Below are 18,081 nucleotides of genomic sequence, written 5' to 3'. Positions count from 1 at the left end.
AAAGCACATTCAAATCAAATAATAACACAAACATATTGATCTGCTCTAGGTCTTTATTATTTTGTAATTCATATCAGAAACAAGTATTAATCTCTTGAATATGGTACTGCAAATTCTGTATTGGATTGGACATTGTTATATAAATGTTAACTATTAAACACATCATGGATATCTGATGGTTATTTGCTTGTTTTTTCTTTGCGAAGTGGCCAACAACTGACATGACAAAAATACTGTAGTTTTGTCAATTATTTTCTATGCAGTCATTTGAGGGCCAGTCAAAGCTACTAAGCAGTAACTGCCAAACTCCTACAACGCTTCCAGTCAGCAACCAGACCTTAGCGGTTTCATCCCAAAACAAGGCAATGCATTTGAAGCAGGCACAGCACTGTCCCTTGAATTCCTTTATGTTTGGCAGCTCTGATGGCCATTGGAATCTTGTTCTATCCTGGGCTAAAATGTTTTTTTTAATCAAGATTTCTTTCGGTTCGCATGTCTTTTTCCCCCTTTGAAATCGTGTAAGGACACATGCTCTCAGATTCTCAGGAGAACCAGCAGCAGCTGTGGAGGGTCCGAGGTTTTGTCACAAAGTTCCCAATCAGTCCAGCCATTTTGGTAGTGTATACGAGAGAGTCGGCCATATTAATATGTGCTGAGATGTGCACAACGATTTTTCTGAAATGCCTTTGCATCTCGTCGTCTCCTTCCTCCCTGTTCCTTCCACGGAAGAGGGATGTTCATTGGCCGTTCTCGTTGGTGTAGTTGCCAGCTTCCCAGCGCAGTGCCCGCATGTTCTTGTGCCTCGTGACTCGGGTGGCTTCCAGAACCTACAATGGGGGAAAAAAGAGCACCAACGTAATTTTGGACCTGTTTTTCGACGAATCACAGTGGATGTCAGCACAGAGGAGAGCAACCACTAACCTCATTGTTCACATCATCGATGGGCTGAATTCCTGCATACTAAAGGCAACAGACAAAATAATTTACAGTTCAGTAAGTAGTCAACTGTTTGTAGAATACAACCTTTAAACTGAGGATAAACACACAATGTATCCAGAGCCTGCTTGGTTTCTCAAGTAGGCCAGAGATATTAAAGGTACTCAAATTTTTGGACCTTGTTTTAAAAAACTAAATAAATAAATTCCCCTGTGTCCTGTCTTTTCCACTTACAGCATTCTCCTCCAGTTTCAGTTTGGCTCTCCTCTCCTCAAAGTCATCTAGCAGGGTCTCAGTCAGGCCCTTTTGTGTGGGGGTCCCAGGGGAGCCACTCATCTCCGCCCAAGGGCCAGCAGGCAACAGGGGGCCGACCCGGCTCACCACGGGGGAGGAGGGCCGTGGAGAACCCCATGGCTGGGCGGTCACCATGGAAAAGGATGGAAGCCGGCCAGGGGGGCGAATGGAGGGGGAAAAAGGTGATGGACTGTCTGGTTTATCTGTGGAGAAATTAAGGAAGATCCAGATTAAATTAACACATACGGTAAATTCTTGTAGTTGTAGTTATGTTTTGCCATGTGAAACAAGGCAACAGTAAACATATCAGCCCCCATGAATCATACACCACCCTCCTGGGCCAAATGGGTCTCAATTCATTGTTCTCCCAAGTTTAGTCCATATCATTCCAGTAGTGAGATATTGCTTGGCTTGGCTAGACTCATAACCCAGTGCATGTGCAATGTCATCAATCTATGTCCAACCGATATAGACAAGCATATGGCTGTTGTACATCTGCGTGTGTATGATATTAATATCCTTGCATTAATAGTGTTTCGACGTGTCAGATACACACATTTTCTTGACTGATTTATATGCATTTATGTGAATGTATATTACGTGAATGTAAATTGGCATCTTTGTTTCAGGTAATCCCCCAAAATGGTGGTTTATGCAAATGGTTAATTTAGTGCCAGAGGTGTACATTTAAAATGTTTGCCCTTTGGCAGATGCCTTCAACAAAAGCAACTTAATGTCAGTAATGTTTAAAGAAGGTTGTATATTAATATATTAGCGAAAGTAGTGTTGCATCACATTTATTTGCCAGAAAATATTTTGGGCATTTTTTTAAGCATTTTTAAGGTTGAAAAGTGAAAAAGAAGCTAGCTACAGTAGCCTGTAAGCAAGAAGGGGGGAGCTGGTTTGAATGCAGACAATCATTGCTTAAATTCAGCTTCCACAAGTTTGTAGCATATTAGGGATATCTCCTTTAACCACTATACATACATAAACAAAGTACTATTTGAGGTAAATGCCCTCTGTGTCAAGGATTTCTCATAGCTGGTAACGCAGTGTTAGATTCCTTTGCCCATATATTGCCAAAGTTCAAGTTATGTTTGTAATTTCTTCCCATCTAAGACTGGCAGCAGTAAACATGACTTTGGCCAGGATTTAATCAGATCAAGGGTTATCAGCATTGCTTATTTCATAGGCAAATTATGCATGTTATTTATAACTTGCAATCAAATTAAATTCTCTCCTATATTATGCAACATCCTTTTGAATCCAGAAATGGGAGGAATTTTACTAGTTGGTACCTGGAAAGATACAATCAATCCAAAAACAATTTTGTCATTATAACTATTCCTCTGTTCCATTATTTTATAACTAGCAAATTGTGTAGATGTGTGCATGGGTACGTGGACAGAACCATCCTACCTAGCATAGATGCTGGAGTGATTGAAGAGTAGGACCATCTGGCAAAGCGTGTCTTGGCTATAGGAAGTGAAGGGCTCTCAAACACAGGCTGTTCTTCTTCCACAATGACCCTTTGTAGGCTTGGTGATTGATACGTGTCTGTTGTGTCTTGTCCTACATGGTCTAGGTTTCCTTCCATAGACATGGATAGGCCACTGGATTCTCGCAGTTCCCGTAGCTCTTGCTCACGTTTTAGATCAAGCTCAATCTCCTTCTGGATGAGATCCGGAGCATTTTGCCTTCGAGGTCGCAGGCCCCCAGAATCCAGTTTCACTCTCCATGTTGGAATATGGTCATCACTTGTCTCAGACCCCTGAAATGAAGAAGCCATGGGTGTGGGAGACGAGGGAGCCAATACGGAGGATGGAGAGTATGCTTCTTTTGCGGAGGATCTTCTGGCTGGGAGGATCTCCTTTCTTCCCAATATCCACGACTGATCATTAACTGTTTTGCTAGAGCTTGTGTTCTTCACTGTGACGTGAGAGCTTGCCGCCTCAGTGGTCTCATGGCCTTTCGTTGTAATGTCCTCCTTTGGGAAGTTACTTGACAGTACTCTGGTGGGCTCTTGGGACTCGGAATCACAGCCTTCGCTGGTTGTATTGAGGCTTGGAGTGGAACTCATGAAGCCAGTTTGCAGATCTCTTTGTTCTGAATGCTGTTGAGGGCAACAAAAAGGGAAGTCTTCTGTGCTTGAGCTCGTAATCCTGACAGTGGCATCTGGCAGTGACCCATCCCTTTTCCTCTTCTCCTCCTCGGCTCCAGAATGGTAAGGCAGCTCAAATATTTTCTTCTTTTCCTCCAGTTCCTGGGGAGTTCCCCTGTCATATAGACCTGGGACTTTACCTTGGTGGAGCAGGTCCTCTTCCCTCTGGCTGTCTTTTTCAATCTCACGCTGAATGAGGAAGCTCACTCTGTTCTTCTCTTTGGTCTTGCTAGCGGTCTGTAGAGGTATTGGCTGGGAGAGCAGTGACTTAGTCTTGATCTCCACCATCTCCTGAACGTCACTGTGCTTTATGCCCCGCAGTCTCCGAAGACTCTCTTCTCTCTCCTGAGCGATACGAATCTCCCTTTCAATAGGTGTCTCCTTGTAACCACTTGCCAACTTTGTGTCCTCATCATCTTGCTGAGGGTTGTCATTGGATGTGCTTCCAACACTTGGATTCCCTGATACATCCTCCAGTGCAGAGTCAAGGTCATCAAGCACGCTGTCCTCTGTGAGGCACACTGTCACCTTTCTGCCAGCATGGAATTCCTCTTCATCATGTGGTTTTTCTTGGTTTGGACCTCGGTTCAACCACTGAAAAGAGTGATACTTTTCGTTATTGCTCCTGGGTGAAAGCAAGCTGTCTTCTGATTGCCACAGTCTTCCGTGTGGTTTTGGAGAACTGGGATTCTGCAAGACAGAGTTGAGCCTTGACCTTTCCATCTTTAAAAACTGCTCCCGTGCTGCACTAAAGTTGATTTGATTGTTATCGACTGCGCCTTCTTCTGCAACAAATGCTGGCTCAGATTTGATGGTCTTTGGGCTGTAGCACAAGCTCAACCCTTCTAGCAGCCGTTTGGGTGATTTGCTAAGATCCATGGTTTCAAGCACACCCCACTGCTCCCTGAATGCGGCCTTTTTCGGGGCCTGACCGTGAATAATCTCTTCTCTAAGTATCTTCTCCTCCTCCTCTGCTTTCGACTGGGCACCATTGTAAGTGTTCACGTGGTAGCGGGAGTCTTCGTCCTCTTCAAATAGACTCCCTGGCTTCGTCCCACTGGTGTACGTCTGCAGCGTGAAGCTGTCTTCCTCTTTCAGGGTGGCTAACATGGCTTGTCTCTCTGGGGACACCATCCAGGCTTCATTCAGCTCCGCCTCTGGGCTCGCAGGATCTTCCACAAAAGAGTAGAAGCCACGGTGGGAACCTGTGCTGCCAGGACTGCTAGGGACACTGGGTTGCCAGTCTTCGGTGGTGCTGCTGCAGTCTTCCTCGGAAACCGCCACCTGCCTTGCCTGTACCACCACATCCCGGGACGACCCCTCTTTTTGATGGGCGGATACAACAACGGTGGACTGCAGGCGGCTCACGGAGATGCTGTCAAACCTGAAAGAGTCATCACTCCTATCCGGGGTCCAGTTCCTGTCCAAGCTGAAGGGACTGCTGTTGGTAGGGCTAAGCATTCTGCGAAGATCTGTTGCCGGCTCCAGTCTGGGCGACATGGTCTGCAGCACCCACTTCTTGGGCGTGCTCTCCATGGTCAGCCGGGCTGTGGCGTCTTCCTGTGCGGACAGTGGGATTTCTGAGGCCGGGAGCTGGTGAGAGTGGCACGCTATCAGGTCTCCCTTCTCCTGGGTGGACACATCTCGGCCGTCATCAGATGCAGCAACTGAGAATCTCTGTAGGCAACACAAAAAAACAGGAAAATTGATCTACACTCCTGTCTTGGCTTAGACTGTTGATTAATACATGTCATTTTCAACAAGAGCAGTATTCTAAATTATATTTGGAGCTATTTTTATTAAATAAATGCACACAGTGATTTAAAAGACATTGTCCACATTATTGGTGATTTGTTTTTTTAAAAGGTAAAAAACTGCCTGAGGGCTAAAGCAACATAAGAATGAAACCAATTGAATGGTCATATCACAACTGATCAACAACTCAGACAATTTGTCCCTTGTTCTGATTATTAATCATTGCACTTCAAAAATAACATGAACTCTTGCAGATGGTTCTGCAACAGCAACACCTTGAATATAACAAAACTTGCCGTTATTTCCACTCCAGTATGTCTACAGAATATGGACTCAAGTTCAAGTTCAAGTTACTTTATTTATACCCGAAGGTAGATTTTGTTTGCAGTAGAGTCCTCACACATATCACACATCATATAAATCATCAACAAGAATACAAAAAAGAAAAAAGAAAAAGAGAAAAGAGAAAAGAGAAAAAGTTCTTACTGGTCCAGAATAAAATAAATACATAGGCTACATAGAATAAAGTTAGTGACAGTAGAGTCCACATACTCAAGTATGAAGGAAAATGCATAAAATAAACTAAGACCACAATGAAACTAGAGTTTATTTCTAAAACTAATGGCTGCAGGGACGAAACTGTTTTTGTGTCTTTTTGTTCTACACCTGGGGACTATGAACCTACGCCCAGAGGGTAGAAGCTGGAACTCTGTGTGCAATGGATGAGAATTATAATTTAAAATCGAGCTAGTTATTCGGTGTAGCTGTTTTATGTACAAGGTCTCCACATTAAGCTGGGGATCACCTATCAGCCGGCTGGACCACTTTACTAATTTATTGAGCAAATTTCTTTTTTTCAAGGTGAGATTTCCAAACCAGGCTGCTAGCGCAAAAGATAAAATTGACTCGATGAAGGCATGATAAAAAAGGGTCATGATGGACTTATCAATGTGAAATTGATTCAGTTTCCTCAAAAAGAACAAACATTGATGCCCCTTTTTACAGATTTGTTCACAGTTGGTACCAAATGTAAGTTTGGAGTCTATAACCATCCCCAGGTATTTATACGATTCAACACACTCAACATGTTGACCCTTGATCGATGTAATTTCTTGTGTTTGAGTTGTTTTTCTCCTAAAATCGATAAACATGTCCTTTGTTTTAACTACATTTAGTTGAAGGTGGGACGCCTCACACCATTCAACAAAGTCATTAATGACTGGGCTGTGACCTGTTTCACTGCATTGGAGCAGGCTAACAATTACTGAGTCATCTGCATATTTAATTATAGTCCTGTTTCCCCACCTGCTCTGGCACATATCTGTGTACAGGATAAAAAGAAGAGGTGAGAGTACGCATCCTTGTGGGGAGCCTGTTGATGAACAGACTTTTTCCGAGAGACTGCCATTCACTCTCACTCTTTGTGTCCTGTCCGTTAAAAAGTTAAGGATCCAGCCAACCAGGTTTTTACCTAAATCAAACTGTTCCAGCAGCCTTGTGGTTAAGATATGAGGTTGAATTGTGTTAAAAGCCGAGGAGAAATCAATACTGAGCCATTTAAAATAAACTTGCATAATACACTGAACAAAATTATAAACGCAACACTTTTGTTTTTGCCCCCATATATCATGAGCTGAACTCAAAGATCTAAGACACTCTATGTACACAAAAGGCCTATTTCTCTCAAATATTGTTCACAAATCTGTCTAAATCTGTGTTAGTGAGCACTTCTCCTTTGCCAAGGTAATCCATCTACCTCACAGGTGTGGCATATCAAGATGTTGATTAGACAGCGTGATCATTGCACAGGTGTGCCTTAGGCTGGACACAAATAAAAGGCCACTCTAAAATGTGCAGTTACATCACATAGCACAATGCCACAGATGTTGCAAGTTTTGAGGGAGTGTGCAATTTTGAATGCTGATTGCAGGAATGTCCACCAAAGCTGTTGGCCGTGAATTTAATGTTCATTTCCCTACCATAAGCCATCTCCGAAGGCGTTTCAGAGAATTTGGCAGTACATCAAACCGGCCTCACAACCACAGACCACGTGTAACCACACCAGCCCAGGAGCTCCACATCCAGCATCCTCACCTCCAAGATCGTCTGAGACCAGCCACCCAGACAGCTGCTGCAACAATTGGTTTGCATAATGGCGGTGAGGTTATGGTATGGGCAGGCATGTTTTATGGACAACGAACACAGGTGCATTTTATTGATGGCATTTTGAATGCAAAGAGATACCGTGACGAGATCCTGAGGCCCATTGTTATGCCGTTCATCCATCACCTCATGTTGCAGCATGATAATGTACGGCCCCATGTTGCAAGGATCTGTACACAATTACTGGAAGCTGAAAACATCCCAGTTCTTGCATGGCCAGCATACTCACCGGACATGTAACCCATTGAGCATGTTTTGGATGGTCTGGATCGATGTATACGATAGCGTGTTCCAGGTCCTGCCAATATCCAGCAACTTCGCACAGCCATTGAGAAGGAGTGGACCAACATTCCACAGGCCACAATCAACAACCTGATCAACTCTATGCAAAAGGAGATGTGTTGCACTGCCTGAGGCAAATGGTGGTCACACCAGATACTGACTGGTTTTCGGACCCCCCCAATACAGTGAAACTGCACATTTTAGAGTAGCCTTTTATTGTTGCCAGACTAAGGCACACCTGTGCAATAATCATGCAGTCTAATCAGCATCTTTATATGCCACACCTGTGAGGTGGATGGATTATCTCAGCAAAGGAGAAGTGCTCACTAACACTTAACATTTAGACAGATTTGTGAACAATATTTGAGAGAAATAGGCTTTTTGTGTACATAGAGAAAATCTTAGATCTTTGAGTTCAGCTTATGATAAATGGGGCAAAAACAAAAGTGTTGTGTTTATAATTTTGTTCAGTGTACATTCCAGAGTTTTATGGTTTACAGGAATCTGTTAATGGGTAAATAAAAAAGCAAGAGAGGAGGGTGTGATATTTGCTGTGGAATGCCAACATTGTTGTCAATAACATATAGCTTAACTTGAACGCTTGCTTGCTCATGAGAATGACACTCGACCTTTGCAATAAACCTAGATGATAAGGAGAATAATTCCAACTCAAGCACAAGAAAGATTAAATGAAATGGGTCCTGCAGTTAGTAAAAATACATTTCTCCTATGTCAGATAAATTATTCAGTGATGTTGATTTATGGCTCATCGTGTAACTTGATATTAACAGGTTCATTTAACCTCACAGAATGGAGTTTCTAGCCTCATTAGCACAACATGTATAAGGTTTTGGAATACATTCAATTTCTGGCTTTTTTTCAACAAATGTAGGTTCCTGCTAATTCAAAAAATAATCAACAAATTATTTACAAAGCAGTTTCAATGGCTTCATGTTATAGACTTTAATGGTCTTCAAAGGTAAAAATCGCAAAATCACAAAACAATAGATTTTGTTTATTCTGCAGTTTACATCCAAAGCAGTAAGCTCTTCTGGAACACGTTCTGCTGAATTGTAAACACAGTGCCTATAGAAAGTGTACACATCATATTTCCAGTAATTACAGCTTGTTGAGCCTGGTAGGATATTTTATCATTCTTTACAAATCTGCTAGAAGCTATATCAAGTTGCTTGGTTCATGCCACACATTTTCAATTAGATTTAGGTTACAGCTCTGTTGGGCCACCAAGTACAAATACAAGTAAACTCTATATTGAGTCCAATTTCCATCCGTAGATGTTAGTAATACTATCAATAAAAAAAAAAAAGAAAACAGTAACCAATCTGTTGATAAGCAACTGCTTAGTTCTACAGTATGGTTAGGGTTAGGGTTAGGGTAAAGGTTAGGAGTAACATAGTAGATGGAGGAAGGACACGTAAGGAAAGAAGGAATATAGAATAGGGACGGTGATCAGGAACACTAGTGAGGGCAATAACACACATTTGGGGCTCTCTAAATAAATTATTGCTAACTTGTTTTCCAAAGCCACTCCACTGTAGCTTTGGCTGTGTGCTTTGGAACACCTTCCATCCCAGTTTCTGCTTTCCCACGTAGGGATGCAAGTTTGCCTGTCTTTTTTGTAAATTGCTACATACAATTGTGCCAATGTCCCTAGTGATGAATAACATTCCCATAAAAGGAAACATTCTGATCCTCAGAATAAGGATTTGATGATTCAATCTAAACCTTAATCAAAGATGCCTTAAATGGTAGAAGGATATATAGGTTTGATCCCTTAAATCTGGATTAGCTTTATCACAGTAGACAGCTGAAAAGGACTTTAGTAAATATATATTACTGTGTAACAAGGCGACAAGTCAGACGAGGAGGTAGCAGCAGTTCAAATGGTTTCATGTAGTTTTTCAATTTCTGTTAAATTAGTCAATAGTAAATCCTTAGAAGTATCTGTCCAATAGTTGTCCAGAAGTTCAGCCCTGCTCAAAGCGCTGAAAAACTTGATACTGTTGTTTTTATACTGTAGAATCTGGATGCAAATGATCCTATCATTTTATTTTTAGAAAGGAAATCGCACATCTAATGCACCATTACAATAATGAGGATTACAGATTGATGGTTGTGGCCAAATTGATGGTTGTATTCAATTTGGGCAATACAGTGGTCTAGGCTGATGCCTCTGGGACACAAACGGTTGGAGCATGGGTTTGACCCAGCCAATCAAAACCTCCTCTCCCCACTGCCTCTATCAATAAAAGCCTGAAAATAAAATAATATATACTGCATTTAAATATTTCTCGTCCAAATGAAAAAAAGGCACAACAATTATTGAGAATCTGAATACTCTGTTAAAATGGCAAATTTGGTGGCAATCAATTTGCTTAAATTCTCAGAAATCTAAATGAATGTCAACAATATAATGTTCCAGCAATGATAATAATATCTAACTACAGAAACCATTTTAGAAAAATCTAAAATGGTGGGTATCATAGTTTAGTGGTCACAGTCAGGCCTCTATTTATTGCGAACTTTGGAGTTGCTGTATGGAAGATTACCAGATCTACTGCCGTGATATGAAGATCAATAAAAACAAATTGTTCCTGTATTTCCTACATTTAATATTACAGTTCACATTTCATTGCACCTTTTACTTGGAATATTAGAATGTTTGTTTTAGGAAACCACATTAAATTTGTATATTTTCACTAAAATAATTATGTCACAAAAATGCTAATACTTATTATAATTTATTATAGCATTGGTTAATATAAATAATATGCAGCCAGAGTCATGCCAGTAGTAGCCTGCCTATTAGGGCATTTGGGGAAGTGCGCAACTTGTGATTGTATACATATATCTATATTTAAAATATATTTTTTAATATTTTGGATTTGAATGTTAAAAGATTCTCATAAAAGTGTGGTAAATGTGTTTTGTGAGGGCTTTACCAATGGGATACTAGGGATTTAATCGCATGACTTTAAACACACGGGGTTAATCAACCTCTTAGGGGCCTTGGAATTAACAACTTGGTTTTGATGTATTCCTGTATTTCTCTATATCAGGTTTTGCCTAAATGGCACCAAAGAGCAAGCAATATAGTTGTTATCATCATGTCAGTACCACAGAGGTAGAAAAAGAGAGATTGAGAACAGATAAGCAGTACATAAAATTACATACATCATAGGAAAGGAAATATACTTATACTGAAATTGAAGAGAACGCATGGCTTTGTAACTCTTTAAGCTAAATACAAGCACAGCTAGACTGTCTGGAAGATTTTTGCTGAAGCAAATTGACAATGAAGGTAAACTTTTGAGCTGGCGGTTAGGAGACAAGAAACCCAAGAATAAGGAGTATTTTAGAGAACTTTGGAATTCGGACTGTGCAATCAATGAACTCAATAAACACCACTTTCAAAGTTCAAGCTGAATGGGCCATAATGCATAAGGTAATTACTTCTTAGGTAGTAACTCAATTGAGTTTTGAGAAATGAAACCATACGTTGCAGCATATTTTGATGAGTTATGTGCCTTTATGTACTGTAGCCAACAAGCATCTTTTGTAATCCCATGCTTCTCATTTGACCACCTTTCAGGTACAGTACATCATTCGGTGGTCAGTGGAAGTAGCTTAGCTATAGCGATGACTTAAACATAATGTCTGAAAATGGTGTCATGTTGTTAGCTAAACCCATGCAAGTGGCAGCCAGTAATACCTATTAATTTCCCTGCATTTTAGCATACTAAAAGATTCATATATTTTTTATTTAATAATTGGTTGCTTGAAGTAAATGTTCATATACAAATGTGGTCATTATTTGGCAGAGCTTGTATTACACAGCCAATCATAAGCCCCTTAGTTTAATTCCTAAAGTGGTTGCGTCTACAGTTCCTTTTCAAAGTGCCAAGTTAGTCAGACGACATGGGAAGAATCATGGGGGGAGTAAAAGAGGAATGTGTTCACTCTTTTGTCACACAACAGATCTGCAGGTGGGAGTACTGGTACTATAAATACAACTATTATATGAAAACAAATACCTTCCTCTTAATTAACCCATGTAGAAAGACACTAGCTTAAATAGCTGCTGGGTGCTAAGGACTTTTTACAGTCCTATAAAAGATCTGAAGAAGAACTCAAATAAAAACATTTCAAGCCAAGTATCAATAATATTGTACACATTTAAAACACTGCATATAAGCACGATATCTAATGAGAACAGAAACTGCCACTCTATTCAAAGTACTGACTTTTAAACAGAAATTGACAGAAAGATCCATAATTTCACCACTCAATCAGAGACCCAAAATGCATTCTTCAGAAAATACACAACCATGTGTTTAAATCTTATACAGTACACTGAGTCCTAATATGATAGATGGTAACTACTAATACAAACAGGATGGATAGAAAATATATATTAAATACATTATTTTTGCAGCATTTATGGATTAAAGATAAACAAAATGTCAATTTCTTGAATACATTTTGAAAAAGTATTTGAAATATTTGGCATACTTTTTGTAAATGTATTTGGAACATTAGATGTTTTTATTATTTGGCCTATGTACACTTGTCCACTTCAAATTGTAAGATACATTGTATGGAAGCCATGACACGTTAGCTTCTCCCCAGCGCATTATCTAGTGTGTGTGTATGTATGTGTTTGTGTGTGTTGGTATGTGTGCGCATGTGTGTGACCAGTTGAGTGACAGTAAACTGTGTACCACAGATAAGCTCTTTTCAGTCCTACTTCCTGGAATTGGCACCTCTGCCATTCGCTTATTGGCTGAGAGAGGAAAGAAGCAATCTGTGGAGTACAGAAGATACCACACTGCGCCCCCCCCACCACCCCCACCCCACACACACACACACATTACCTCACACCAGGGAGAGCACAAACCTGTCTGGGAGACCTAAGGTGAACATGTTGAAAATAGGACAATGAAGATGTCCCACTGATACAATAACCTTTATACCTGGTCATACACAACGGTAACACATTCACTCACAGGGCCTCTTACAGTAGCTAGCGCTTACACTTTATACTGGCCCTCTTTAGGAGTCAAACCCACAACACTGCACCGTGGTCTACAAACTGAGCTACACCGAACCCTGTCCTGGAAGAATCATCACACACTGCTAATCCAAGCTGCAAATCAAAAAAACAGAACATTTGGAAAAGGAACAATGAGCTGGAGTATTCCCATGGGTACATATGTACAGAGACAGGGGCATGAACAACATGGAAAACCACCACAACTTAGTAAACACAACGAAAGTGTGTCAAAAAGTTGTTCTACAGTAGGATTGTTGATTCACTCAGTCGTGGCACGTGTTTAATTCGACATTCACATTATTCAATAATGCTGAAAGGGTCACGTGACAGCAACGCCGAGCGCAGCGTCTGTTCTCGATTAACGCACCTGCTCAGTCAACTGCAGCACAATCCAAGTGCTTGTAACTCATTGGCTATGTGATAAATTATAATTCTGTGGGGATATATTTAGAAATTAAATCTGAAACCTGCCCAGTACACAATTTGGAAAAGATAAATGTACCCTACCGTAGACCGGCGTACAGTAAACCAGAGTAAAGTCTGCCTTGTTGTCTTGTGAACCCAGCCTGCCTCTGCCTGCCTGTCTCTTCAGCAACCTACCGTGCGGCCAAAGTTCCGCCAATATTATGTCAGTTATTTGAGCCACGCCCACTGGCCAAGGAGGGGAAAAGTGCATGACACTCACACACTGTTATACCAACCACTGGATGTATGAGAATAATCTCTCCATGGCCAGTGCACCGCAGAAGGTTCCAGAATCCTTACCACAGCGAGGAATACATGTGGCCATGAAACTGATGATGTGGACTATTTTAAAATTGAATTAATCAAGCTAGAGATGTTTTGTTGTGTGAAGAAACTGGATGTTCAAAGTCACTGGTTCCTTCCTCTCACCACAGACAACCTCATGAGAAGCAGCCTTAACCGCAGTTTTTATGACTCTTGAACAGCTACTGAGTGTGCAGGTTTTCATTCCGTCCCTCATCCACAAACTTGACTAAATGACCTGTCTTTCCAGTACCGTTCACCCAGTCTAATACATGTGGATGAATTAAGATGGATTGCTGCCTTGTATGTTTAGAAACTGATGTTGTGTCAAAGTCACTCTTAATTAGAAAACCAAAACATATGTTAGTTGTTGGTCAGTTGTAGGTCTCGCTAACATGACTTAACAATCATGTGTTATGGAACCATATCCACATCAGTGATCACAGACGTGTAACACAGGCATCATCCTTTGGGGTTAAAGTTCACCTGAAAGGAAGTCCCAGTACAGGGCAATGGAAGAGCTTGAGTCATCATGTTTTTCAATCATTACCCCGGCAATGCGGGAGCACCTCTCTCACCAAACATTTCAACACTCAATCTGAAGCCCTTGTGAAGGGCTTCAGCAACGGGTGGGCTTGAACGTGACACTGGCCTGGCTACTTCTATGTGGTTGGAGTGCTTCAGGTATTAAAACGTTGGATTGTTGAAGACACCTTTTCAAATATACATCCTGTACCTTGCTCTACCTGTGTGTTTTTCTGTAGTATGTGTTTTCATTTCCCTGATTTCTGTGTCATCTCCTCACTCCTAGCTACATTTCCTTTATCCTACCTACATTTCCTCTATCCTAGCTACATTTCCTTTATCCTAGCCACATTTCCTCTATTGTACTTACATTTCCTTTATCCTAGATACCCTTTCTCTATCCTAGCTACCTTTATCTTAGCTACCTTAATCCTTGCTACCTTTATCCTAGCTACATTTCCTTGGTTGTAGCTACATTTCCTCTATCCTAGCTACAACTCCTCTATCCTAGATAAAATTGCTCACCTGCTTGCATTCGTCTTCCCTATTAGGCTGTTTTGGTGGCCCAAAAGTCATGTACTCTTGTAATCTTCACCCGGCACAGCCAGAAGAGGACTGCCCTCTCTAGGTTTCTTCCTAATTTAGGACCCTTGGGAGATTCTCATAGCCACTGTGCATTAACCCTTGCTCGTTCTTTGGATTTCAGGCTAGGTATCTATAAAAGCACTTTGCGATGTAAAAATGGCTTTATAAAATAAAATCGAGAGTTTATTCCTATATTTTCACACCCTACCATTATAGGCCTACACAACAAAAAGACAGCTCTGGTGTCTACCCTCCATTCCTGAGAGGCTCTTCTGTGCCACATATAAGGATTGCTATTAGCCCAACAATAGTAACTTCATTGTTGTTCTCAAGTAAGTGCATTTGAGTACTATTCATCTATAGACTGTAATCATAGACTGCAGTGACAATGTCATTTGGGGGGGGGGGGGGGGGGGGGGGGCACAAATCTGCTCGCAATTCAGTCACCGGACCATTTCAGGTAATACAGTGTATACTGAGTAAAGTTTTGGTGATTTAGCCAAAATAAGATAATGGCATATTGGACAGAAGCCACATAATAGAAGACTTTCCTTTTAGCAGAGCATTCATTTTTAGTAATGACGGATGTACACAATGACAGTCGGTTTATAGCTCTCCGCTGGCTGTCCGGTGCATGTACACAAATCATTACAGTATTTCAACCAACTCAATCACTCTAAATAAAGAATTAAAAAGGTGATAATAAAGGGCCATGGAAAACGTATAATATGAATCTTAGTTTAGTCAATTATGGCACAATAATCTTTCTGACTCTAGAAGTAGGTCTACTTTAATGTCCTATGCTGTTACATATACAATGCAAATAAAATGCATCTGATAGGAAACAAAGAGGATACCACTAAGATGCATTTGTGCACAAACTGATGATAACTTGCAATAGAGGTGCATGGCCGAAATGGCTGTAGTGTGAAATCCTAATCGATACAAATACATTACTGTACTGCATGTTGATCATAGATGAGTCAACATCTATAATGCTGTCAGGGCAAAACAAATTGCTATCTTACAGTACAATCAGGATCTGTATTCAAATGTTGCCTCTACCTCTGTGATTTCCTGTCTCTCGGGTTGAGTCGTCCTACCTTGGTCTCGTGCTCCATGCTGTTACACAGCACCTGCCAAGGAGGTGTGTACTTGAACATCCTGCTGTCTGTGGCTGTCGGAGAGAGCGAGAGCTTGTGTGTGTCACCGCGTGTTGGTGAATGTGTTCATCCACGCTCTGCGCGACAGGGTCAAAAGCTACGTCGCACACGGGGGGCAATCAAGACCGCCTCAGGCCCAATCTGCTCATTCTGAGATGGACAGGAGAAGAGACAGAGGGTGTGTCAGGGAGGGCAGGGACCCGGGTCAACAACGAGAAGGTACATGACAACACATTAGAAATTACAGAGAGGGACAAAAAAAATATGTGCGTCAAAAAATATACATGCATTTTTTTTTTTTTTTACTTGTGATTTAGTCCTAAGGTTTTTGGGCATTCCAATATCTATGTACACTTTCCAGAAATGTCCATGTTTGCATACACGTGGGACACTTCTGGTATTGAAACAATATATTATATTATTTGTTGTAGATTCGTTGCTGTTAATGCAAGTGTTCTCGTAAGACATGTAAATGGCAAGTCTCTTGCACACAAGTAATAACACGGGTTTCCTATCTCTTCAATCTGTTCTTACATTAACTACACGAATCCAACAACACTAACTGTTCGGGACGGAGAGTTTATTACCAAGTAGTTCGATTTCTAAACCTCTGTAGTCCACAAACCACACCCCCTGCCCTATATTCTGTAACTCACCTCCCTTCACGACCTCTGGATACTCCAGCAGGTGTCTGGCATTCCAACCCGGGGGCTCGCCTCAAGCAGATGATCTAGCACCATCTGGGTTTGCCCCCCCCCATATTCCCCACTGTCAGGCTAAACAGCTGGTCCTCCGGGCTCTGCTGATGTTTGGATCCTGGGTTTGGCCCTGACCAGACCCCTCCCTGCTACTCCCCATCACCCACCTCAGTATCTGACCCCCCCACCCCCCCCCCCATCCACCAGAGCTCATCTAAAAGGTACCAACCGGTTATTGCAAGGGAGGGGGTGAGAGAGTAAGGGGGTGGGAGCAGGGCGGGAGGTGGTCCAGGACACAAAGCGCTGGGTGGCGTGACTAGTCCGTTGTTTTTTCCAGCGGCCTCCGTGTGTGTTGCTGAGGGTAGGAGAATTGCCCTGGAATGCTGCTGACCATCAGAAAGCAGCAGACAAAAGTGGAGCGTTTCGTGCACGGATGTGGACGCAAACACACACACACACACACGCAGATACACACACACACCCACACACACACAAACACACAATCCTACTTCTGCCAACAGTGACTGTGTAGCCAGGTCACATGTGTCAATGACAATGGACGTGACAGTGATGGAGCAGGTCCTAGATTAGCTGTGTAAAAACATTGCATTGTGGTGCACAGTACAGGACCTTTGTTCACAGGGAAAAGGACTGTGAGGATTTCACAATGCAGGCCTTCGAGAGCATTGCAAACCTTTAGGGGGATTTTAACTTCAGTCCAAGAACCAAGGCTATAGGTACATACACAAACGCACGAAAACAAACACATGCACACTCTTTCAAAAATGTATATTGCCTGAGGTGAAAACGATTTCCAGGATAAAGAGAGGAAGCAAAATCAAATGAGAAGCGGGAGAGACCTTTTCAAGCACATCACATTTTTATTTGTCATTTCCAATACTTTCCCCTACAGAACTTTCCAGTTTGTAAGAAAACAGACCTTCACAACTAACACAGCAATATGAAGAGCAGCCATGAGGTCACTCATTCTGTTTCCTGGGCCCTTCACCGACTGGCTGCCATAAGCACAGAGTGACCGGGGAAGCAATAAGGATCTAGGAATCTACACAAGAGAACAACAGTGACACACAATCTGTTTTGCACGATGACATTTATATGTAGTTATTTATATATACATTTAGAAAAGAGACGCCTGGCCAGCGGGGCCAGGCAACAAGGCATTGGGGGTGTGTTGAGAGAGACAGACACAGAAAGTCACAACTGGAATGTAAGTACTGATAAGAGCCAACAGGGGGGGCTGCTACAGACCTAGAGTCACGACGTAACCATGGCTGTGGCAGTGCAGAGAATGGGAGGGGCAAAGGTTGCCAGGGGCGACAAGCTGCTGCTGCTGCAACACACAGCAAGAAGGAGGGGACTGAGTGAGGAAGGGTATCAGATATAAAACCGAGGTGGACGTCATCCATCACTGCAGATCCATCAGATTACCCGATCCCCCAATATTAACCGTAGCCATTAAGGCTGAAGCAGACCTGACCCAGCGTTAGTGGTTAGGAGTGACTTCCTCCTACTGATAAGTAGGTGGGATGGATCTGGGACACCAGTGGAGATTATATCTATTATATCTCAGAAGGGTAATGCAAGGTAACTGAATGCCATTTGTAAAGGCGCAGTCTGTGATTTTCGGCCACTGGTTGCGAAAGTGGTGCGGTCGAG

The 18,081-nt window shown here is 41.9% G+C and overlaps 1 protein-coding gene across 1 annotated transcript; it reads right to left on the bottom strand.

The window, feature by feature from the left end:
• Positions 1 to 266: 266 nt before the first annotated feature.
• Positions 267 to 16,471, bottom strand: misp (mitotic spindle positioning). Its single transcript, XM_010871322.3, has 6 exons — positions 16,363 to 16,471; positions 15,647 to 15,856; positions 2,650 to 5,068; positions 1,171 to 1,433; positions 922 to 960; positions 267 to 827 (listed from the first exon to the last, which is right to left on the bottom strand). The coding sequence occupies exons 2-6, from the start codon at positions 15,662 to 15,664 to the stop codon at positions 738 to 740; spliced, it is 2,829 nt and encodes a 942-aa protein (XP_010869624.2). The 5' UTR covers positions 15,665 to 15,856; positions 16,363 to 16,471; the 3' UTR covers positions 267 to 737.
• Positions 16,472 to 18,081: the final 1,610 nt, after the last annotated feature.

The sequence above is a fragment of the Esox lucius genome, chromosome 8 (assembly GCF_011004845.1).
Source record: "Esox lucius isolate fEsoLuc1 chromosome 8, fEsoLuc1.pri, whole genome shotgun sequence".
Lineage (NCBI taxonomy): Eukaryota > Metazoa > Chordata > Actinopteri > Esociformes > Esocidae > Esox > Esox lucius.
This window is presented reverse-complemented; position numbering and strand designations above follow the sequence as displayed.